This window comes from Nerophis ophidion, linkage group LG26 (genome assembly GCF_033978795.1).
Source record: "Nerophis ophidion isolate RoL-2023_Sa linkage group LG26, RoL_Noph_v1.0, whole genome shotgun sequence".
NCBI classification, from domain to species: Eukaryota; Metazoa; Chordata; class Actinopteri; order Syngnathiformes; family Syngnathidae; genus Nerophis; species Nerophis ophidion.
In genome coordinates, this window is record NC_084636.1 from 19,357,602 (window position 1) to 19,384,084 (window position 26,483).

General features: G+C 37.8%; 1 protein-coding gene across 4 annotated transcripts in view; it reads left to right on the forward strand.

Annotated features, from left to right (window-relative positions):
* eps15 (epidermal growth factor receptor pathway substrate 15) overlaps positions 1-26,483 on the forward strand; it is a 79,255-nt gene that overhangs the window by 42,394 nt on the left and 10,378 nt on the right. The window contains exons 9-24 of one of the 4 annotated variants that reach the window (XM_061888538.1): positions 630-860; positions 1,100-1,245; positions 1,822-1,978; positions 2,613-2,695; positions 9,945-10,017; positions 11,871-12,062; positions 13,769-13,936; positions 15,561-15,965; positions 16,039-16,119; positions 16,465-16,612; positions 16,684-16,728; positions 16,803-17,206; positions 17,283-17,352; positions 17,423-17,493; positions 19,529-19,664; positions 22,819-23,024. In XM_061888538.1, the coding sequence (XP_061744522.1) occupies positions 630-860; positions 1,100-1,245; positions 1,822-1,978; positions 2,613-2,695; positions 9,945-10,017; positions 11,871-12,062; positions 13,769-13,936; positions 15,561-15,965; positions 16,039-16,119; positions 16,465-16,612; positions 16,684-16,728; positions 16,803-17,206; positions 17,283-17,352; positions 17,423-17,493; positions 19,529-19,664; positions 22,819-23,024 (2,616 nt within the window). Of the gene's footprint in view, positions 1-629; positions 861-1,099; positions 1,246-1,821; positions 1,979-2,612; positions 2,696-9,944; positions 10,018-11,870; positions 12,063-13,768; positions 13,967-15,560; positions 15,966-16,038; positions 16,120-16,464; positions 16,613-16,683; positions 16,729-16,802; positions 17,207-17,282; positions 17,353-17,422; positions 17,494-19,528; positions 19,665-22,818; positions 23,025-26,483 lie in introns of all 4 variants that reach the window. The other 3 variants (XM_061888539.1, XM_061888535.1, XM_061888536.1) reach the window with 3 other exon arrangements.

Here is a 26,483-nt window from a genome sequence, read left to right on the forward strand (position 1 = left end):
TCTATCTAAAAGGTGCTTTCATGCAATGTACTAGAGTGCTTTTTTGAATAAACTGGTCTTTATAAGGCCTCTTTTTTTAAACCAGTGTTCACGCAAATGTAGTATAAAATCAATATTTCCTTAAAAATGTCACTGGTTCTGAGAGGATCACTTCTACACTGGTGCTGTGCCTCATATACAAAGTAACACATGTCATTGGAATCTTACATCCAAGCACCTTGACCAGAATTGAATGTACCCCCTCCCAAAATAATTGTTGTTTTACACAACTTCAATAGTATGTGCATGATGTGAATTCAAGGAACCACATGGTCTCCAACATAGCTGAGGGGTTAATATTTTACTTTTTATTTTAGGTGTAATAAGAAATTAAACCAAGTTTTGCCAATAAACATCCTCTGTTGTTGTGAGCTAGTGGAAGTAAACTGTTTTTCATATATCATATTTTTCCGCAAATGTACTTTCCACTTCTAATTCTTCTTCTTATTTGGAGCTCAGATTAAATTTTGAATTACCATTACTTTTAGTAAGACTGATAAAACCTGGACACTGATGTTAAATGTGCTATTTAAGATCAATGTTTGAATATAGCTCAGATTTATTGAATTGCCAAACCCTTGCTTTTCCAGGCCATGTATCTGGTTTACAGAGCTCTGGAAGGAGAATCTGTTCCCATGTCTCTCCCACCTCCCTTGATTCCACTCTCCAAGAGGAAAAAAACTGTGATACCTCCTGTGATGCCCTTGTTACCATCTCCCCCTTCTGTCAAAGACAGTCGTGCCTCCCATGCTGGCACTAAGACCATGCTCCATCCCTCTAAACTCGCCCCTCCTCCTGTCCCGGTGCCAACAGCCGCGCCTGTGAGTATACTATGAGACCATCATTTGCGGCATCACACATCTTTAAGATGCTTTGTTTAGTTATTGTTGCTTTAAAATGATTTCAAACTGGGTAGTGCAGTGTGTTTTCCAAAAGAAGCAGTCCAAAGGCAATGTGAAGGTAAACTATTTTTACATGTATGCATTAGCTAGCTTTCTTTCATCAGCTGTTTTCATCATATAGAGATGTTGTTTAAATGCCTATTTTTGAATCTGCCTAGTGGGTGGTGTCACCAGCGGACAAGTCCAAATATGACGAAATTTTCAACAAGACAGACGCAGACATGGATGGGCTTGTGTCCGGACCTGAAGTCAGAGATATATTCCTCAAAACTGGGCTGCCTTCTGCTACGCTTGCACACATCTGGTAAAAGACACTTTTGTTGCATTTTTTTTGATTCATTGTCAGTTTCTGAAGATGAGGTTGAGTTTTTAAAGTAGCTTCCACCAAGGTTGTACAATCAATCAAATTTTAATCCAATCACAAATTTGGCTGCTCCCACATTCAGCTCCAGGACCCCATTGCCGCAAGTAGATTGACCACCTGTGAGAAACACTGTGTTTTACCTAACATAATGAATCATTGTGATTTCTAAATTGATAAAAAATATTGTGGTATTTTTGCCATTATCATGCTGCCCCAACTTCCACGTGGTAAATTCAATTATAATATTAGAGATACACTTGTGTAAATGTAATCCGTTTTTAAAATATGATTTGAAAGAAAATTGTATCTAACATCAATATTTGTCTGAATGGAAAACTGACATTACACGGTTGTCGAGATCAGGAAAATCACACACCCTATAGATTTTCTCTAATTAACCTCAGTCTTGCTATTTTTGTTGGCTGTGTTTAACGACCATGATAGGGAAATAATCGTTACTTTGTTGTGTAACCCGTTAGTCTGTTGTGTAACCCGGGCGCCATTGTTTTCCCTCAGGGAGCTTTGTGACATTGGCGACATTGGAAAACTGACCCGAGAGCAGTTTGCCCTGGCACTCCATCTGATCAATCAGAAGTTGAAGAGAGGCCTAGACCCTCCACAGAGCCTCTCGCTGGAGATGATCCCTCCCTCTGACAGACAGAACATCAAACAGGTAAGATATGCGGAATGATTATCTGGTAATTATTCTTTTTTCTTATTTTACTTTTCCACTAACATTTTTGATGAAAACACACCACACTGTTTACAGATTTAGAACTGAGACAACTGCGAATGTTAAAAAATTACAAAGTGGAGATACAGGATTGTTGTTGTTTTTATTTGGTCAAAATAGTCAAGATTGGAGACAGCACACCTACCCTTTCCTTTGTGCTCTGCACTGCTAAATAGTATTACACGTTTACATTGGGTGTAAAAATAAAAGCATACATTCTTAGCTCTTTTTCTTGCTTTGCATTTTGGCTTGCCTTTTTCCTTTGCTCTCATTGCAACTATTTATTTTTCTTCCTCTCGTCTGCATTTTTCACTTTTACTCTCTTCCCCGTTCACATGCAAATGGATCCGCCCCTCACTGAGTGAGTTTGTACTCTCCAACTTCTTTCCCTCACAATATGCCATCACGTTTATTGTATTGTGCGACGATTTGTGAACGCAATCAGTGTATTGTTATCAATTGCTTGTTGTGGTGTAAATATGCTGCTTTCAGGACAATAACAGCTTGAGTTCAACAGATTAAATATGTGGTACTTTGCTTCGATTTAACTCATCACTGTGTTTTATTTGTGCAGAACAACATGGCAAACCTGTCAGCTGACTTCTCTGCTATCAAGGAGTTGGACTCGCTTAGCAATGAGATTGTTGAACTACAAAGGTAAAATTTGTTTCGCCTCACAAACAACCAATAATTGTAATATAAGACAGTTATCTATTTTCATTGTGAAGCATATAGTTTTCTTACCATTTGAAAATCATCATGTGTAATGGGGTAATTTAATTTAATTTAATTTGGGTACACCCTCTTGAAGTAAATTACCGTATTTTTGTGACTGTAAGATGCACTTAAAATCTTTTTTCCCCCCCTCAAAACTTAACAGTATAATATTTCTGGTTTTGCTTACCGACCTCGAAGCAATTTCATTTGGTACATGGTGGAATTAGTGTGACCAGTAAATGGCAGTCAAACATAAGAGATACGTGTATACTGCAATATAATGGCAGTCACACACAAGAGATACATGTAGACTGTAATATGTTTAAAGTAAACAACACCAACATTTTATATGTTCCATTGAAAATATAGAACATTACACACGCGCTCCAAAATCTATCAAAATGTTTTAGTACGACTTTGGCAAGCTATGAAGCTGCATCGCCTAATGGATTGTTCTGTGCTTCAACATACGAGTATTATTATAGTGTGTGTGTAAGGTAAGACATTATATATGCCGTTTTGTTTCGCGATAATATGCAAAAGATACTTCTCTTTCCTTCTGGTACCGGCTGAACTGTATTTGGGATCTGCATAAGTCCTGAAAAATTGCGCGAGTCTGCCTTTGTATTTCGGGTGCACCCCGTAGTCGATAAGTGTCTTCTTCTTCTCTATTTCTTGTTATGAGACATTCGTCCTCCGCTGTTGCAATTTCTAATATAAAGTAGTGTAAAGTTCTTACTTATATATCTGCCATGAAAGCGCTAATACATACCGAGATAGTGAGTTTACATTATCACCCAAGGAACTTTAGTTATTATGGAGTCCCGGTCGGACGTTTTTTCACGGGACACATTTCCGGCGGATGAGGAGAGGCTGCTCCGTTATTGATTTAAGTAAAGTCTGAATGTAATTAAAACAGTTAGCTCCATCCTTTGACACTTCTTCCACTCCCGTCCTTGTACGCTACACCGCTACAACAAAGATGACGGGGACAAGATGGTCCCGAAGGTGATCCAGGTAAATTAGACTGCCCACAAAACGGCACATCCTGAAGTGACTGTCAGAAAGCAGCTTGAAGATGATCTGTAAAACATAATCTATGCCCTATTTTGACCAAAGAACCACCATTACATGTTATGTAAACCACAAGGAAGTATTTTCAATTTAGAAAAAAATTATAATAATACGACTCCCTTAATGCGCCCTATAATCCGGTGCACCTTATATATGAAAAAGATCGACAATAGACCATTCATCGGCAGTGCGCCTTATAATCCGGTGCGCCCTATGGTCTGGAAAATTTGGTAGGTAATTATTACACTGACTGACTGATTGATTTTCTATTTTTGGCCACCAGAGTGCAGTGTTTATATATACTGACCCACTCACCTGACATTACTAGTTCATCAAAAAAAAAAATCATAGCCGAATGAAAAATGTATTATAATCTGTCACTCATTTAAGCAAGTGTAGTACATTATATAGATTTGTTACACTCAGGGCAAAATATGTTAAGCCTTTATTTCTTGCAAGTTTCATTGTGGCTTACAGATCATTAAAACTAAAAAATGTTTCTTTGAAAATGTCAATATTACGTTACATCAGATTAATAAAACTGATATTTTAAACAGTGTCTTTTGGACCATGTTTTTAAACTTGTCTCATAAAGAAAAATATATTTTCCACCTATTTAGTCTAGGCTACATTACTTAACACAATATTATCCATCAATTTTCTATATAGCTTATTCTCATTAGGGTGGCGCCTATTCCAGCTGACTTTGGACAAGAAGCCCAAAGTTGCATGTCCTGTCCAGCCACTCAGGCAAATTCTATTGTTGTGACTAGATGCCCATATCTGTTGTACAGATTTGCTTTAAAAAGGGAATTGTGGGGTATTTTTCGTGTTGCCCCATTTGTGCTGGAGGGAATACAGAGAATATGAAAAAAGAAGACAGAGGGAGAATTTGCGGTGACATAATGGAGATAAGGACAGAGAGAGACAACAACAACAAAAACGACGACAACAGAACATCATCAGAAAATACGCTGTAAAAAAATACGATACCAAAATTATAACAAAGAACCAGTTAAGGAAGTAGATAGTAATAACACATAAATGAAAATGAGCATTATTACAAATGGAGCAATAAAAATTAACTATTGATAACGAATAATAATAATTACCTCTATTCTCAACATCAGAATCGCTTCAATTGCAACAATACATAAATGTAATGAATACATACATTTACAAAAAGCAAATAAGGGGGTCGGGGAGAAAGGAGCAGACTTCGTTAACCTTATACACTGTATTATATGATTGATGAAACATGATTGTTTCCATGAGTCTATGTATGTATTTTTGTACAGTGTGTGTGTGCGTGTCTGTGTTCGTAAATATATGTGCATGTGAATTTGCAGTATGTACAGTATATATTTTTGTACAAAGTGCGTGTGTGTGTATGGATGTGTGTATATATGTATGTGCACCAGTATGTACATATTTACAAATATATATCTGTATGTGCATGTATATGTGCATATGTATGTACAGGTATATTAATTTGTTTGCACACTATATTAGTCCCCCAGTATGTGCGGGACCCAAAGTGCGGTCCCAGCCACCCAAAAAGCCTTTAAACTCTTTGACTTTGGGGCCCAAGTTTTCCACTACTGGGCCCACTGAAATAGTAATCTTACTCTTAATTTGAATTATGTTCAATAGATGAATATCAAGACTTAGGTCAGGCTGATTACAAAAATAAATACTAACCAAATATACTGCAAAAGATGGGACTCATTAATAAAAACTGATGAAAATACTTTACAATTACGCAGTCCTAAAATAAATAAATTTTAACTAAATTAACCATAAAAAATAATATATAACTTTCTTAAATAAACTGCCAATAAAATGTAGGTGCAAATGAAAATACAGCTTCAACACTAATAATCTTTGCACCTAAACACTTCTCTACGACTTTAGTTCCAGACTTCTTCTGTTTGTTTGATATTGTCATTACTGGCACAAGTGCTGGAAAGGTGTATCAAAACTGAATACCGCAGCAGCCCATACAGACCACAGCTTAGAAACAGATATTTTTTGTGCGCCTTCTAGGTCGCTATGGTTAAGAAAGACTGCCCTCGACCATTCACAATCGCATTCATACATACGGACAATTCACAATCTTCATGAGGATGTGGGAGGAAGCTGAAGCACTTGGAGAAAACTCACACATGCACAGGGAGAACATGCAAACTACACACAGAGATATGAACCCAGATCTTCTGACTATGTGGCTTAAATGCTAACACTGTGTGGCCTACATCCTAACCACGAGGACACAGTGTTGTTGGAAGGACGGGAATGGAAAGAGCTCTGTTGTGATTCAAGGTTTTTGAAACATTTTGTACTCTGTTAAACTACCGTATATCCTTGAATTGCCGCAGGGCATATAGTATGCGCCTGCCTTGAATTACTGCCGGGTCAAACTCTCTTCGCAAAAAATTAGCGCATGCTTAGTATTACCGCTTGGTCAAACTCGTGATGTCACGAGTGACACTTTCCCTGTCATCATTTCCAAAATGGAGGAGGCTGATTTCAATACCGGTAACTTGAAATCGCATAAAGGGAAGAAGATTAAGAGCTATTCAGTAGGATTTAAGGTCCATGCTTACATCACACTCAAATTTTTACTGCATGCCTTTTGTAAGTGCAGAAGTGAGAGGAGGTTTTAAAATAATTAGCGCCCCGGGAGCAATTCAAGGAAATACGGTAAATTCAATCTAGCAAGACAAGCTAACCACTTCAAATTCGTCCAACCCAAGAAACCTGTGAAGAAAAAACGCGATAAGCGATTGAACGAGGGGAAAAAGTGAGGGTTTTAAAGACGCAAAAGGATCACATATCTCAAATGTGTCAGATTCAGAAAGAAAAGTAGTCTGACTGCATGAACAATGTGATTATGACTGGTCGTCAGATAACACGCATGCCTAATGGTGAGGCAGCTGATAACAAGATGCTGCTGCTGCTTCAACATTGCAACATATGGCCAACTTTCTTTTTTCAATTATAGGCGGTGAATGTGGATGTAAACAACATCAAAACATGCATTCTAATGTCTCTAGCAGGAATAACACCACACCTGTCATTGTCATTAAGTTCACCAACAAGAACAATAAAATGGCTTTGCTGAGGCAGCAAGCGAAATTGAAGGTAACAAGTGTCTACATAAATAAGGATTTGACAAAACGCAACGCTGATATCGCCGATAAAGCACAAGAGTTGTGGAAGCAGGGGAAAATACAGAGCACTTGGCGTGCCAACTGTAAAATCCACATCAAGTTAAATGGAGGACAGGAAGAATACAAAGTAATTGTTGCTAAAGAGATCAAATAACTGGACAGATATTGAAGATGACATAATCTCGACTACGAGGGAATAAAAATACACAACTCATAAAAACGTGACTCATCTGAAACAGACAACTACAAAGCAACATACAAACCCCATTTCCATATGAGTTGGGAAATTGTGTTAGATGTAAATATAAACAGAATACAATGATTTGCAAATCATTTTCAACCCATATTCGGTTGAATATGCTACCAAGACAAGATATTTGATGTTCAAACTGATAAATAAATTTTTTTGTGCAAATAATCATTAACTTTAGAATTTGATGGCAGCAACACGTGACAAAGAAGTTGGGAAAAGTGGCAATAAATACTGATAAAGTTGAGGAATGCTCATCAAACACTTATATGGAACATCCCACAGGTGTGCAGGCTAATTGGGAACAGTTGGGTGCCATGATTGGGTATAAAAGCAGCTTTGTAAACAAATTGTTGAACAGTTTTAGAACAACATTTCTCAACGAGCTATTGCAAGGAATTTAGGGATTTTACTATTTACGGTCCGTAAAATCATCAAAAAGTTCAGAGAATCTGGAGAAATCACTGCACGTAAGCGATGATATTACGGACTTTTTGATCCCTCAGGCGGTACTGCATCAAAAACCAACATCAGTGTGTAAAGGATATCACCACATGGGCTCAGGAACACTTCATAAAACCACTGTCAGTAACTACAGTTAGTCGCTGCATCTGTAAGTGCAAGTTAAAACTCTACTATGCAAAGCCAAACCCATTTATCAACAATATCTTGAAACGCCGCCGGCTTGTCTGGGCCCGAGCTTACCTAAGATGGACTGATGCAAAGTGGAAAGGTGTTCTTTGGTCTGACGAGTACACATTTCAAATTATATTTGGAAACAGAGGGCGTGGTGTCCTCCAGAACAAGGAGGAAAGTAACCTGAGGATTGTTATAGACGCAAAGTTCAAAAGCCAGCATCTGTAATGGTATGGGAGTGTATTATTGCCCAAGGCATGGGTAACTTACACTTCTGTGAAGGCACCATTAATGCTGAAAGGTCCATACAGGTTTTGGAGCAACATATGTTGTCATCCAAGCAAGGTTATCATGGACGCCCCTGCTTATTTCCGCAAGACAAGTGTTACAGCAGCGTGGCTTCGTAAAAAAAGAGTGTGGGTACTTTCCTGGCCCACCTGCAGTCCAGACTTGTCTCCAATCGAAAATGTGTGGCAAAGCGTAAAATACGACAGTGGAGACCCCGAAATGTTGAGCAACTGAAGCTCTACATAAAACAAGAATGGAAAAAAATTCCACTTTCAAAGCTTCAACAATTAGATTCCTCAGTTTCCAAACGTTTATTGAGTGTTGTTAAAAGAAAAGGTGATGTAACACAGTGGTGAACATGTCCTTTCCCAAATACTTTGGCACATGTTGCAGCCATGAAATTCAAAGTTAATTATTATTTGCAAAAACAAATAGTTTTTGAGTTTGAACATCAAATATCTTGTCTTTGTAGTGCATTCAATTGAATATGGGTTGAAAAGGATTTGCAAATTGTTGTATTCCGTTTAGATTTACATCTAACACAATTTCCCAACTCAAATGGGAACGGGGTTTGTAGATTGTGACAGATTCTACAGTATTAAGTAATTAGGGCTGTCAATATTAAAGTGATGATACCGCATTAATTACAAGTTCCTTTTACGATGTAAACGATTTGTTAATGTGATATTAACATCCTGTCTTCTTTTTGATCTTCGGCTTGTTCTGTAACGTGAGGAAATCTAATGGCGTCTAGTCAATGTGAAACCACAAGGGAGAAAATAGCGAACATGATGCAAAAAAAAAGTGGGACATTGTAGAAGTCTGATGTTCAAAGCCATGGCAAGTCGTCCTAAGGACAAGACAATTTTAGCCTCAATCGCGGTGAGACAACATTGGAGAAAATGCTGCTGGTGCGCTTTGCCACTTGTAAAGAGGAGGAGCTTCATGTCCGTATTTACATGATAATTGAGTGCTTAAAAAATATAAAATGCAGATTGTTATTTGAAGTGCTTTTATTAAGATAGAATAAAAGCTCAGCAGAAAAAAGACGGTAGAGAGGACGTCTAAAGCCACTTTTATTGGAGAGTTTCGTCAAAAATGTCTAGTCTTTTCTCATACCATTCACACATTTACAATTATCGCGCGTCCCACCAACAAAACGTAAAATCGTCTTACAATACGAACATGCTTTGTCAAAGATGTTTTGAAATGTTATTCTGTAATATTTCTGCCTAAATACATGTTTTCTGGCAGGTTGAATTTTTTTTTATTGTAAAAGCGACAGCAATATGAAGGAGGTAAAATATCTTTTAACAAGTCAGTTTTTTTATATATTTTTACAAATCGTACTCCCGAACGAAATAGGCAGAAGAGCGTCACACACTTTTTTGTCTCCTTCTTCGTTCTCACTGAGACTTGGTCTAATACAGCAAGTATGCCTGCCACTGCCGTCTGCAGTTCCTGCAGCGCCTCTTCATCCTTAGCATTCCTAGTCTCGGCCTGATTTGTGTTTTGATCGCACACACTCATCGCTGTGGATTTGATTTGAGTGGTCATGGTTATCCAGGACAGCAGGTGGAAGCGAGGCTCAGGCACTGCAGAGTGTTCAACAGAGCCAGGTGGGCTTCAATCAATCAATCAATATACGTTTATTTACACTAATCACTTGTGTCTCAAAGGGCTGCACAATCCACAACGACATCCTCGACTCAAATGGTAATTTACCCTATTTGTCTTCAGTGGCTAATCTGTTGTGCTGGATTTCCAGGGAAAAAATCACAGTGGAAGAGGAAATCAAGGAGAATGAAGAGGCTATCCGTGAGCGCAGCTGCGAGGTCCAGGTAAGATGCCATTTTTTGTTTTAAGTATTAATTTTTATTTTCTAACATACCAGGTGTTTGATTAATTACTTATTTCTACTGTTCAGGGATGGGCAAAGAAGTTTTGATGCGGCTGATTTTGTTGACATAGTAATAATACATTAGGAGTCTGGATGCTCTGAGCCTCATGAAAGAACACTTTTTTGGGGAAATGACTGCTTTATGAGACACTTCTCTCTCAAAAAAGTATATTTTTTTTCAAGATACTCTTGCATTGATTTTGTATTGGTTTCTTAAGATACACTATTTTGTTATATTTGTTACTCATTATTGTATTGATACCTGCACATGTAGAACTCTTAGCTTGTGAGAATTTATTTTTAATGGAGATGCATATGTCCAGCCGTCCATCCATTTTCTACCGTTTATTCCTTTCAGCGCCTCCCGCGATGTTGTATTTATGTCAGCTAAACAGATATACACATTGAGATGTTTCCAACTTTGTGAAACTTGCTCTTTACAATGAAGCATACATTATATACTGTATCTACCTAAGATAATAAGATAATCTAACAGATACAATGATTAAACTACATAGTTAATTTCAAGATCAAGATGTATATCAGGATTCTTTTTCCATGTATGTTGTAAACACTTTGGGTTTGTAATATAGGTAATATTAGTAGACTGTTCGACTTCTTTGCATAATCTATTCCATAATTTAACTCCACAAGGTTTTGTCGTACATTCGTACAAATGTCATTAGTTAAATTTGTCACAAAGTTTATAATGTTCCTCTTCTTTTGTTGAGAAACCAAAATCATTAATTGTCAGTATTTATTTTTTTTCCAACTTTTGTGGGTCTTTTTTCCATATATTTCTACGCAATAACTTAAGATGTGGTAACACTGGTGAGCAGTGGATGATGTGGAGGGATTTTTGGTGCAGAACATAGTTTAACAAATCCATAAATAGCAAATACATAAATGTCCTTCATCTTCCTTTGTATTTGTTTATCTATCTATCTATCTATCTATCTATCTATCTATCTATCTATCTATCTATCTATCTATCTATCTATCCATCTATCTATCTATCTATCTATCTGTACTTTGACATTAAAAATAAGCTTTTTTCAAATTCTTAAAAGAGAGCCAAATCAGATTGACCGTGATTTTATTTGGAGAAGCATTTGAGGGCTGAAATATCTAAGGGAGCAGAGGATACTTTTTCTAGGCAGTTTATATTTACTTATTTATTGAAATCAATCAATCAAACTTTATTGCAGACTCCATTGTCCAAGTTGACATACAATTACATACAGTACATAAAACAAACAAAATACAGTATAAAAGGCATTATCACATAATAAGAACAGTGCTTGTGCATATTCAGTAAAAGGCATCTCATAAAGAAATACAAGCAGCAATAAAAATTTAAATAAATAAAGTAATAATAAATAAAAAATATATATATATATATATATATATATATATATATGTGTGTATATATATATATATATATATATATATATATATATATATATATATATATATATATATATATATATATATATATATATATATATATATATATATGTGTGTGTGTGTGTATATATATATACATATATATATATATGTATGTATATATGTATGCTTTAAAAATGTGCCTACACATTCTATAAAAAGCACAGATACCAGTGTTTTCCATATAGACGATTGGTACCTAACATAACTACACCTAGGATTGGTTATCTGTATAATAATCATAAAAATCATTTTCAAATTTAAAGATCCGTTTTTTCAGGGTGGCATGGAATGGATTTATCCCTAAATCACAAAATAGTATTAATTTTCGTTTGTTGATGTCCACAGGACTTGCAGGACGAGGTGGCAAGAGAGAGCAAGGATCTACATCAACTCCAGACTCAGCGCCAGAAGATCCAGGAGACTTTGGAGGAGCTGGACCAACAGAAGGTCTCCCTGGAGGAGCAGTTGGCTCACATCCGCAAGCAGACCAACCAAGAGACCCAACTGGTGGGTCTGGCAGAAATCCCTGAAAACCGAGTAGGCAAAAGAAATATTAATATTGGCTAATACATGTTTTAGTCCACACTTTTTTCGACCAACAACAGAATTACAACATTTTAGGATGGATTGCCAATGGAAATGTTGTTTATCGTCCCCCAAAAAGCATTAAACGACAAATCAAACTTTTTTATCTGACTTATTACAGCAAAACACCATCGACATTGTTATTGGGTCATTAGCCTGCAGTAGTCATGCAATACTACATTATAATAGCAGTAAAACGCCAATAATGTATTGACCTGAATACAAGGCCTTGTCTACATGAACATGCTTTCTAAAACACACATTTCAAAAAGCCACTATAAAGGAGAGGAGTGATATTTTCAGATTGGTGCCTATTACAACGAGCACAGTAACATGGTTATTTTTGTGAGGGCTAAGTAACATCATGTCTAATAAAAATTACAATTGCAATATTTGACCAGTTGTGGTGTCAGCTCTACCATGACTGAGAACTGTTGCTGAGATTAGGAAAACACTGCTTGCTAAATAATGTATATATTATTTATGTTATTATTTTTTAAAGTAATTTTTCATGACACAAATAGTCACCATGAGCAATATTAAAAGCTCTTGTAGGCAATTTGCATGAATACAAGATGATTTCAATGTAACATTGGCACACTGTGTTTTTGTCCAGTTGTTTATATTATAAAAATATTTGCTTTGTAATAATAATACCAGATTACATAATGGCTGTATACCGGTATATGCAGCATGGTTGCACAAGATCTAAACATTTGCACTCCAACAGAGTAAACTTCCAAAGTCTAAATGTATTGAAAAAATGATAAATGTAATAATTTCCCTAAACTGATAACATGATTTTATGTAATGAAATATTGCGCAGCAATCCATATTTTTTGGTCTTTGGTCTTAAAAATAAATTTTTCCTGTGTTCCCACACAAAGTTAAACAGGAACCTTCTGACATGTTTATACATTGCTATTATTCAATTAATAATTAGCAAAATAAACAAATAAATACAAATTAATCCAGAATTAGAGGAATGCTTCTAATATACAGTATGTGTTGCTATGTATTGTACTTTGCATACAGTATGTGTTTTGTTTTACGAGTATGAGCTTTTTTTCGTGGTGACACCATCGGGCTTTGCTTATTCCTGCGTCTGAAATACTTTGCGGAAGCTCTACTGATGGTCAATTGGGTGCATAGGAATACACACCCTTTTTCACATTTAGTTTTTCTATAAACGTTACGGTGAAAGTTGGTATGTACATTTCACTACTGTTGATCTAACTTTTTTTGTGCGCAGCAGAGATGTAGTTGTGACGGAGATTCACTGTAAATAGTCTCAAAGGTTGTTAGCAATCAGCAAAAAATACAAATTTTAAGATAATGAAGTCATCAAACTGTTCCTCAGCTAAAAAATACATATTTTCACACATTTTACCGATATTGAAAACATTACTTAAAAAGAAAAAACATGTCTTTTTATGGCCTAAAAATATGTTTTTAAATATTTAATGAAAAAGGGGTTATATTCAGGGTCATCAAGTCTATTAACACACACAGGTGATTGCGGCCCATGTGGATGCCTAACAATGGCAGGCCTCTAAACGTTGAAAGGTTGCATAGTTTTTTGTGCTTACCCTTTCTACAGACATCCTGATTTATTGTAGTAATTAAAGTTAACTCTTGACACTCATTGACTTTCTCAGATTTCAACGCTGCAGTCAGAGCACAAGGAGCAGGAGCAAAGAATAAATCATTACGAGGAGGAATTGGTCCAGGCTAGAGAAGAGCTTCTGGCTTTGCAGCAGGAGAGCAGAAGGTTGCAGGAGAAGGTCCAAGCTGCTCAGGAGCAACTCACACCTTTGCAAGAATCTGTGCGTGACTCTTTCACACAAGTGTCCCAGGTCAGGTTGAAACATGTACAAACCTCGTTTCCATATAAGTTGGGAAATTGTGTTGGATGTAAATATAAACAGAATACAATGATTTGCAAATCCTCTTCAACCCATGTTCAATTGAATGCACTTGAAGACAAAATATTTGATGTTCAAACTCATAAACTTGTTTTTTTTTTTGCAAATAATAATTAACTTAGAATTTCATGGCTGCAACACGTGCCAAAGAAGTTGGGAAAGAACATGTTCACCACTGTGTTTTATGTAGAACTTCAGTCGTTCAACAGTCCGGGGTCTCCGCTGTCGTATTTTGCGCTTCATAATGCGCCACACATTTTCAATGGGAGACAGGTCTGGACTGCAGGCGGGCCAGACAAGTACCTGCACTCTTTTTTTACGAATCCACGCTGTTGTAACACTTGCTGAATGTGGCTTGGCATTGTCTTGCTGAAATAAGCAGGAGGCGTCCATGAAAAAGACGGCGCTTAGATGGCAGCATATGTTGTTCCAAAACCTGTATGTACCTTTCAGCATTAATGGTGCCTTCACAGATGTGTAAGTTACCCATGCTTTGGGTAGTAATGCACCCCCATACCATCACAGATGATGGCTTTTGAACTTTGCGTCGATAACAGTCTGGGTGGTTCGCTTCCCCTTTGGTCCGGATGACACAATGTCGAATATTTCCAAAAACAATTTGAAATGTGGACTCGTCAGACCACAGAACACTTTTCCACTTTGCATCAGTCCATCTTAGATGATCTCGGGCCCAGAGAAGCCGGCGGCGTTTCTGGATGTTGTTGATAAATGGCTTTCGCTTTGCATAGTAGAGCTTTAACTTGCACTTAGAGATGTAGCGACAAACTGTATTTAGTGACAGTGGTTTTCTGAAGTGTTCCTGAGCCCATGTGGTGATATCTTTTAGAGATTGATGTTGGTTTTTGATACATTGCCGTCCGAGGGATAAAAGGTCACGGTCATTCAATGTTGGTTTCCGGCCATGCCGCTTACGTGGAGTGATTTCTCAAGATTCTCTAAACCTTTTGATGATATTATGGACCGTAGATGTTGAAATCCCTACATTTCTTGCAATTACACTTTGAGAAACGTTGTTCTTAAACTTTTTGACTATTTGCTCACGCAGTTGTGGACAAAGGGGTGTACCTGGCCCCATGTTTTCTTGTGAAAGACTGAGCATTTTTGGGGAAGCTGTTTTTATACCCAATCATGGCACCCACCTGTTCCCAATTAGCCTGCACACCTGTGTGATGTTCCAAATAGGTGTTTGATGAGCATTCCTCTACTTTATCAGTATTTATTGTCACCTTCCCCAACTTCTTTGTCACGTGTTGCTGGCATCAAATTCTAAAGTTAATGATTATTTGCAAAAAAAAAAAAAAAATTTTATCGGTTTGAACATCGAAATATGTTCTCTTTGTAGCATATTCAATTGAATATGGGTTGAAAATGATTTGCAAATCATTGTATTTCGCTTATATTTACATCTAACACAATTTCCCAACTCATATGAAAACGGGGTTTGTATTTTTACACTCTAGATATATCGTTTCGCTTTTAAAATACAATCCTCTCTGATGTTCAGGTTCAACAGAAACTAGACGACCTTCAGGTGGAGGAGAGGTCGGTGTCGGCCCAGCTGAGCTGGAAGAGAGCTCTTGAAGACAATTCTCCCGTCATGGTCAATGGATCACCTGGGCCCATGCCAAAGCTGAATCACAGAGAACCATTACAGGAGGACCTCTGTCAGGAGGACCAACCTCAAGGACTAAAAGAAGAAAAAACTGTTGATGGATCACACAAATATAAAGAACTCTCGGAACAAACAGAGAAAGTAGTGAAAGAAGAAAAACAGGAAGAGAAGGAGGACAAGCAACCCAAGACACCAGAAGAGGAAAAACTGCAACCTGATGCCCTGGATGACCTCATGACTAGTTTAGCCTCTTCTGAGATGTACACCCTCACTAAGCCCCAGGAGAAAAGTGACAATGTATGAAACATTATTCCGTCAACAAGATGTCAAAATGTTTTGGTAACGTTAGCATCTTCTTTGACATCTATAGGAACACTGTAATCTTTCACCTGACATCTCCTCAGAAGTCGAAGATGATGTGGCACAGTCATCCAACACAAACCAATCAAAGGTAAATAAGGGGTATAATAAACAGATGTATTTATTTTACAAATGGCCTCGATCATATGGAATTTAATCAAGTTAATATTTGGAAAATAAAGGCTGTTTTGTACCTCTTGTAACAATTGATAGTATTGAGCAGCAACCAACAGAGGGCGCCTTTTATCTAAGTTCCCAAAAGACGACTATTGCAATTCAAACAGAATGTGTATACAATCACAAAGCAAATCTGCAGAAGCAGGCAGCAGGACCTTTTAACATTAAAAAAGTAATGTCAAGTGTTGCAATACTATACAAGAAAGTCTAATGGCAAAGTTAGCTAGTTGGTTAGTTGGTCATTGCCTCTATTCAACAGGTTGTGATACCAGAACAAGATGTTAAACAGAAACCTGCAGAGCCTCCAGAAATCAAAGCATTCTCCTTGTCAACACAAGTTGGTCCTCCTTGCTCAGTGCCAGCCCTGCCTGAGATGGACTTCTTTGATTCAGACCCGTTCACAGATCGTAAGCTTTAATAAATACTTAATATGTGCCTAGTCTGTGCATGTTTGAAAATGTGACATTTGTTTTTGTAGATGATCCATTTAAAAACGATCTGTTTGGAAAAACGGATGTTGCAAGTGAGTTTTCAGAGGTGATGACGAGCAGAAAGACTAGTTTAAGGAAATAAATAATAATACATTTTTTTTTGTAGAATCGGATCCATTTGGGGGAGATCCTTTTAAAGGATCAGACCCTTTTGCTGCTGATGGTTTCTTCACACAATCCACCAACAGCCACGTGCCCACGGAAGACCCCTTTGCCGGCTCAACAGACCCATTTGTTAGCACTACTGGTGTGCCGGAACCAGACCTATTTGCAGCCAAGCGCAACGACCCTCCTCCAGCAACGACAGTAGAGCCGGACCCTTTTACTTCTCAATCTACAAATGTAACTCTACCAGCCACACATCCATTCAAATCTGAAGGCAACGACACGGATAAATTGGATCCGTTCTGTCACAAGTTGAACTCCATGGTAGTGGTGGATCCGTTTGGTTCTGAATATGGAGGGAAAGATCCGTTTAACAGTTCTCCACCAACTGCTAGGCTGGTATTGGTGAGTCCCCTCTGAGATTTACCGGGCATATTAGTTTAGTTCACTATGTGACAATTGTTTAAATGTATGTTTTTAGGACAACACAGGATCAGCCAATGATCCTTTTGCTCCAGGTGGTACCACGGGAAGCGCCAACTCAGACCCCGGTAAGACCGATACTAAATATCCGATATGGCATGGTATCTCTAATGTAAATATGCCTCTGTATAATTTTAGATCCATTTGCAGCAGTGTTTGGGAATGAGTCGTTTGGAGGGGGCTTTGCAGATTTCAGTGCACTTGCAAAGGTAATGCAAATTTGTCTTGTCATGTCACTCAAATGAAAGCTTGTTCTGGAGGAAAAATATTACCTGTTAAACACCTTCTGACAGTACGTCTAATGAAACTGTAATTTATGCAACGACAGAGTTGTGCTCTCATTCACATACCTTTCAAATCCAAGAGATGTTCAGTGAGAGACAGTGTGGTCATCTGCAAACATACTTTTCTATATATCTTTTTTAATTTTATTTCTGTTATTTTATGTATTTTATTGTTTAGACTTGCTGACGTGCACATAATGAATGACCCACCAAATTATTCTATAATTTATTTAGTTTTTTTTTTTTAATGTTCTACACTAATTTTGATTCAAATGCGGGTGCCTTTTAAAATGTACTGTTTTATTTGCTTTACACAGTGAAAATATAATGCAACTGAGTCAAGTATAGGGTAATACAGTTTGGGGCTGCACAATTTTGAGAAAAAAATACCGATTTTTCTTTGCGACTGCGATTTTATTTGCAATGTTTTAATTTTATACATAAAACTGCAAAACTAACAATTGAAGGAAGACATTTTAATTTTAGACTGTCAATCAACATATTCTAATCTTAATTGGCCACACATTAAAACAATACGCAATTATTTACATTAAAAAATATTTGGCTTTATGCAGAAGACGCAGAGCTTTTGTCTACATCGTTTGGACTACAAATGCTCGAACGATGAACAAAGTGGCGGATTTACACACAGACCTTTAAGCCTTTACCATAAATAGAGATATCCGCAGACATCACAGGTATGAAAAACGTCACAGGGCTGACAAATTCCTAACGAACCATTTGGAGCAGTGGTCCCCAAGAAATAATAAAAAAAAAAAAGAAAAAAAAAAAAATTTTTTTAATGATTAAATCAACATAAAAAACACAATGTATACATTATCCATCCATCCATCCATCCATTTTCTACCGCTTGTTCCCTTTTGGGGTCGCGGGGGGCACTGGCGCCTATCTCAGCTACAATCGGGCGGAAGGCGGGGTACACCCTGGACAAGTCGCCACCTCATCGCAGGGCCAACACAGATAGACAGACAACATTCACACTCACATTCCCACACTAGGGCCAATTTAGTGTTGCCAATCAACCTATCCCCAGGTGCATGTCTTTGGAGGTGGGAGGAAGCCAGAGTACCCGGAGGGAACCCACGCATTCACGGGGAGAACATGCAAACTCCACACAGAAAGATCCCGAGCCTGGATTTGAACCCAGGACTGCAGGACCTTCGTATTGTGAGGCAGACGCACTAACCCCTCTTCCACCGTGAAGCCCTGTATACATTATATGTATATATATCAATATAGATCAATACAGTCTGCAGGGATAGTCCGTAAGCACACATGATTGTATTTCTTTATGAAAAAAAAAAAACGCCGATCCGTGGGACAAATTTTCAAGCGTTGACCGGTCCGCAGCTACAAAAAGGTTGGGGACTGCTGATTTGGAGGACCTGCGTAGGAAGGCAAGCTTGTTTTATAAATATCTCTACAATGCCTCCACGGTTGGATTTAAATTTTTCCGGATTTATGCAGATCTCAAATACATATAAACTGGTACCAAAAGGTTAGAAAAGTTTGTTTTGCATAATAGATTATCTTTAATTTTGCAGGTGTGTCTAATGTTGTCACGTGACATTAGACACCATGCACATTTTCTTGCTTAAATGTGATATTGTGCTATTCACAGGTTGATATCCAACTAGGGTTAGGCTGATTGGCAACACTAAACAGTTCCTAATGTGTGAGTGTGAGTGATGTGTGTATCTCTGTTGGCCCTGCGATGATGTGGAGCCTTGTCCAGGGTGTACTCTGCCTTCCGCTCGAATGCAATTGGGATAGGCTTCACAAATAGATGGATGGATGGATGTTCAGCTTTGTTGTCAATCTTGCCTCAATAAATGAGTCAGGGGAATCAAGACTGAGTTTGCTTGAGCCTGTGACTATAGAGTAAATTGAAATTAAATTAAATCATGTTATATGTGTATTTTTTTCTTTATTGAACCAGTCAAATTGTGCTGATCAGTTTGGCATCAACAATAAGAACTTGTTCCAGGACGACAGCCAGTCCACCAATGCTGATGTTCCCCCAGCCCTACCCCCCAAAACGGGTACGCCAACTAGACCACCCCCTCCACCTCCAGGTCAGTGTCAGGTCTTGGAATGGAATTGTACATCACAACTTCTAACTCTCATTTGATAATATTATATTCCCACTGTATGGTATTGAGTTGATCGTCATACGAGCATAAACACGATGTCCTGAAATTTAGTAACCTAGATCCCACATTTAGCCCTATGAGTACCACAGGAACACTAGTATGTACCAGAGGTTTAAAGTAAATCCATGTATTGTGTCATCTCAAATATTTAATCTCAAATCTCAAGACAAGACAGGTCAAGTGAAGTCTTGAGTAAGTACGAGACAGGTCGACTTAGTTTTTTTGAGTCTTTCCATGTCATGGACACTGTTGTGTCATTACTGTAGCTAAAATAATGTCACTTTTCAAAGCCTTGAACCAATTTACTGTATTTAACATACATCTTATAGGCATATGCCGATCGGTGGGCCACTGCATTTAAACGTCTTTTTGTGACGTTATCGCCATCTCTTGTTCTAAATTGGATGTCAAAGTTTACCAACTTTTTGGAATATGTCCTCAGCCTTCTTCTGTCCAGGTGAGAGGCGTGATTTATGATCCTCAATAAACTTCCAAGGCTCTGAAGCGAGGAAACTGCAGACCAATTGATTATATTGCCACTATAAATAGTTTGTTTGCGTTGGCGCTTATAATAACAATATCAATAATACTTTTGTTAATGTTTAAATCAAGAAACATTATCGACTCCCATTGGCTCTGTTGTAAGCGGATTTTTATTTACCTTTATTTACAAGTTAGATGCATCATTTTAAAAATCCATTTGTCGTCTTGTCTTTAATAATGATTGTGAACGATATTTAGGCGGGGCATACACTAATCCAAGCACATTTCTTTTTTAAATTCCATTCAACGTGAAATTGACTGCAGATGTTTGCGTGGCTGGGCACGACCAGACCAAGCCCTATAATAAATACTTAAAGGCCTACTGAAATGTTATTTTCTTATTTAAACGGGGATATCAGGTCCATTCTATGTGTCATACTTGATCATTTCGCAATATTGCCATATTTTTGCTGAAAGGATTTAGTAGAGAACATTGACGACAAAGTTTGCAACTTTTGGTCGCTAATAAAAAAGCCTTGCCTTTACCGGAAGTAGCAGACGATGTGCGCGGGACGTCACGGGTTGTAAGGCTCCTCACATCCTCACATTGTTTATAATGTGAGCCTCCAGCAGCAAGAGTTATTCGGACCGAGAACGCGACAATTTCCCCATTAATTTGAGCGAGGATGAAATATTCGTGGATGAGGAAAGTTAGAATGAAGCACACAAAAAAAGGAGAAAAAAAAAAGAAAAGGCGACGGCTCCAGGCGGCGGCAGTGGGACCGTTTCAGATGTAATTAGACACATTTACTAGGATAATTCTGGAAGATCCCTTATCTGCTTATTGTTTTAATAGTGTTTTAGTGAGATTGTAAAGTCATACCTGAAAGTCGGATGGCTGCGGTAAACGCCAGTGTCTCTCAGAGAAGACAAAGGAGGAGCCAAGATCACAGCTGCCTCTTTGAGCTGCAGGAGGAAGTCGCATAATCCACCGAAGTCTCCGGTAAGAGCCGACTTAATATCACAATTTTCCCATCCAAAAACTTGCTGGTTGACGTAGAGAAACATGTTCGCTTGACTGCTCTGTGTTAAAGCTTCACAACAAACAAAGAAACACCGGCTGTGTTTCGGTGCTAATGGCAGCTGCAATCCACCGCTTTCCACCAAACAGCATTTTTCTTTATAGTCTCTATTATTAATTGAACAAATTGCAAATGATTCAGCAACACAGATGTCCAAATTACTGTGTTATTATGCGATGAAAAAAGACGACTTTTAGCCGTGTGTGGTGCTGGGCTAATATGTCCGCTACAACCCGAGACATCACAAACACGCGTCATCATTCCGCGACGTTTTCAACAAGAAACTCCGCGGGAAATTTAAAATTGTAATTTAGTAAACTAAACCGGCCGTATTGGCATGTGTTGCAATGTTAATATTTCATCATTGATATATAAACTATCAGACTGCGTGGTCGGTAGTAGTGCGTTTTAGTAGGCCTTTAATTTATATTGAAATTAGCCATGTGCTTGAGTGCTGCACACTCAGAATGTAGTAGGAGTCAGTAAGAGATGGGGACTGCGTGGCGGGGTTTCGAAGAGTGGCCGTGCCAGCAACCTGAGGTTTCCTGGTTTGATCCTCACCTTCTACCAACCTCGCCGCGTCCGTTGTGTCCTTGAGCAAGACACTTCACACTTGCTCCTGATGGGTCGTGGTTAGGGCCTTGCATGGCAGCGTTGGGCAAACGAAAGAGGGTTGAGATTGTGAGCATGTTAATGCCGTGGGTTTTGAGAACAGCACACAGGCTGAAGTAAAAAATAAATGATCGGACATCAGGAAGAAAGTGAAGAAGAAGATGGATGTGCGTGGCCAAAACAGGAGGAAGGACTGAAGATAAAGTAGCGCTGCATCCTGTTCGAAAATATACATAAAACTTTAGATGAGGTGTGTGAATCTGTTTTCCCCCAAGAAAAATATATGTCTAATCTTACAACAAAATATGTTTATGCAGTAGCCTACTCACAGCCAGATTAGTTTCATATTAACATTTGCAATATAATGTTTGCAATGGTTACATTTAAACATGCCAGCATATGAAAAAAGATACAAAAGACTTTGACTGCTTTCTTCCTGACTGGCAAAGCTGGTGCTGGAGTCACAGGAACACATTGTGCCATCAATAAGTGACGTCCTCACAAATATTAATATGAATATGAAGCATTAAATGCATTAGAAAGAAGTGGATTTTGTGTCCTTGCTTCCATCTTTTTTACATCGTTGAAATCAAATTTTGCCAAAGCCCGAACAACCATCTCTGTGTGTTGCCAAAGTATCCACGTCCTGCAGAAATGTGCAGTATGGCAGCCCTGGTCCTTAGCGTTCAGGAAATGTGGTCCCAAAAACACTTAAGTAAAATATCCCTGCCGTAGTGTCTTACTCCACAGTCTTAGTCTCATAATCTTTTCTGCTGTGGACCAGTTTCTTGATTTTGCTCTTCCAGTTAATTTTTTTGTCAGTGTTCAATTCCTGTGTGTCTTGTTTGTAAACAGCCCTTCTGTGCCATTAATTATCCTATATCGTACCTCCAATGCAGGTAAGAGATCTTCCCTCTCCAGAACTGAGTCCTCAGACTCCTTCCATCGACGAGGGCATTTCCTGCCGCAGACCTCAGGAGATTTCTCCTCCTCTTCTTCCTCCTCCTCCCTGCCTGCCAAGGATCCCATAGCCGACCCCTTCGCCCCTTCCTCCCCTCCACGTCAGCACATACAGGAAGGTGACCGATTTGCCAGCTTTGACAAAGTGAGCATCACCCTCTTGCCCTCTCCTTCACCCTCACTTGACACTTCTGAGTAGGTGTCCATCCTGCTCTTCTCTCTTTTCCTCAGCTCTGCTTTCCTCTCTTTACCTCCTGTTTAAAGGAGCTGTTTGCAACTTGCTCTGTTATATTTTACATTCCAAAAATATAACAAGAACACTGTTTGCTAGTTTTTGTTACCATCAGGGTTTTAACAGAATATAGACATTTTAGTATCTTTATTTTTCATAATGAGTAATTATGTTCCAAAAAATTGTCAGTCGGAGGAATTTGCTAGCCACACACACACATAGAGTCACAGAGAAGCAACTAACCATTTGCAGTCTTGCTGTTAGGGTAGGCTATACATTAAATTAGTGATTATCTCCTTTTTTTTACCTGTCCTGTCCAGCCACTCAGGCAAATCATATTGCTATACAGATTTACTTTACAAAAGAGAAGAGTGGGATTCTCATGTTGCTTTATTTGTATTTGACTTAATTAAATGTATTTATTTCATGTTTGTCCGAGCTGGAACCGAGCAAGAGGGGATAGAAATAAGAAAAAAGGAAGACAGAGGTGGAAATTGCGGGGACAACAACATCAGCAAATATGATATATTATTCTGTAACTGTGGTATAGACAGGCTCCATCTAGTGGTACACCAAATAATCACTTAATTAAAGTACAGTGTTATATTTTCCTATATTCAAACAGTGTACAGTTGGCACCTGTGGGTACTGTAGCTGTATAATTAATATTCTACATAGCTACATCTCCACAAAGCAATGAAGGGTGTGGAAGACGGCTTTTGAACTTCGTGCCTATAACAATCCAGAGGGTTCTTTTCCTCTTTGTTCCGGAGGACACGACATCCACAGTTTTCATAAACAATTTGAAATCTGGACTCGTCAGAGAACAGAACAGTTTTCCACTTCGACGGCGTTTCTGGGTGTTGTTGATAAATGGCTTTGAGTTCCTGAGCTCATGTGGTGATATCCTTTACACAATGATGCAGTACCGCCTGAGGAATCGTAGGTCTGTAATATCATCGCTTACGTGCAGTGATTTCTCCAGATTCTCTGAACCTTTTGATGATATTACGGACCGTAGATGGTTAAATCCCTAAATTCCTTGCAATAGCTTCTTGAGAAATGTTGTTCTTTAACTTTTCGAATAAAGTTTACCAGGTTGAAGTATCTTGAGTATCTTGTGTTTGGAGTCCATTCAATTGAATATAGGTTGAAAAGGATTTGCAAATCATTGTATTCTGTTTTTATTTACGATTTACACAACATGCCAATTTCACTGGTTTTGGGTTTGCTTGTGGCATAGGAGGAAAGTTGAAAGTTAAAATATTAGCAAAGGCAAATTTGAATTCCAATTGAATCCCAGAAAATATTTGATTAATATATTTTTTCAATTTCTTTATGTGTCTAATATAAATGGTTTTGGTTTTATATGTTTTAGAAAATCGGTGGTGTTTCTAAGTACCACGAGATACAGACTATGTATCAACTGTGGTACTTGCACCACTGAGTAGCAATGCTTTACATAAACCATTATAATTGTCACCATGTTTTTACAGGCATACATCAAGCGCAACCTTGAAGAGATATAGCTTTAAGCTTTGTCTGAACTGTAGAGGCTGGTGCGTTTATCATAATATGACCTACTGAAACTAAAACAGAACAATTAATTCCACTTCCAATTGTACTGCCATATTTATCAGACCCAGGAATAGGAAGACACAAATGGAAAGTGTGACTCTTAGGTATTCCTTTTGCTTTGAAAGTCTTTCTATAGACATTGGCCTCAATCTACATTTTACACATTTGAACAAATAAGGGCATCCTCTCTAACAGAACCTAATCAAGGAAATGCTGTATTAAGGCATTATGTAAATGTATGACTACAATAATTACTATGTCAACTAATTTTCCATACTTTTTTAATCCGACACAAGGAAGTTCTCAATATACTGTTATAAACTTGTGAAAAATTGATGACACTTCATGGCTGTAAGCTAAGTCTTCTACTCCTGAAACGCTGGTGAACATTTTGTCAAAACATGCTTCTCTAGTGTGGCACTGTTATTAAACCACCACAAACCGGTACCCAATGTGTTGGATTCACTTGAAATTTGACCCTATCCCCACAAAACCTGGTACACACCTTTAAATGACTGATATTCATGTGATTAACATTTGAGCATGATCGGTTGAATAACATGATTCTATAAGTAATAAGCATTTGTGTAATGATCAAAATAAACTTTGAAGAAATCTATATTACATGCACCTGAGGTGCTCTAAACTTTTCCCTTCCATTCCATTCATTTTTTATACAGTTTATCCTAAATAGGGTCACTGGTAAGATGGAGCCTACCCACGATGACTCAGGGTGAGAGGCGTACACCCTAGTTTGATCTCCAGTTGCAGTTCACTGTTTATGTACCAGGAAAAAAAGTTTTTCAATAATCAGTCAGTATATCTCACACTCTATATATGTAGACATTATTCATACAGGAAAACGTGTATTTACACTGATGTTTCCAGTTAGGTCACTTATTTCATATTACTATTAGCTACTGACATACCACTGTCATGAACTGTATTTCTAAGAGCCATTTTAGAATGTTAATTTCTTGTCACAAAGGGATTATTTCTCCTTTCCCCCTTATCTTTGATCCACTTCAATTGATTTGCATGAATTTAGCAGTGTTTTTATTCATTCACCGTACTGTCTGAGTGAGTCCTCTCATGACAAGAGCCCAACATGATAGCTCTTTTACATCCATAAACTGTTCTTTTTATTGTTTTAATTGATATTTCATATTAACATATTGTTTTATCTGCTAAATAGTTTTTCACACCATCAGTGAAAACATTAAAAACAAACCTCAACCATCATAACTCCTTAATTACTGATGGTGTAAGCTTTAAGTAACGTTTTGTCATTCCTAATTGTGGGAGCCAAATTATGGTTAATTGATTTTAATTGTAAAAGCAATGCAGTATGTATATAAAGCTAAATAAAGAAGTTGAGGTAATGTTGCAATTAATTAAAAGTTATGTAAAGATGTAAGCTTTATTTTATCATTTATGTTTCTTCTATCAGGACATGAGCATATGTACGGTCAGTTTTTACTCAACTGCATGTATTTATTGGTGTAGCACAGAATGTCCAAACCTTCTCCATCAAGGTCTGCATACAGAAAAATTAAAGGGCCACTTTGTGCAATAAAGATGCTAAAACCAATCCTATGTAGCTTATTATATACTAAGCTATCTAAAAAAAACATAAGCATCAATTGTTACGACTGGCATTAGGCATTTATTACTGGAGGGCTTTACTTAAAATAATTTTAGAACATGAAATATTTAAATAATGACGTTTTGTATCAAAATAGATAACTACTGCTACTAATGTTTATGAAAATAATACTATCCGAGGGCAGTTGG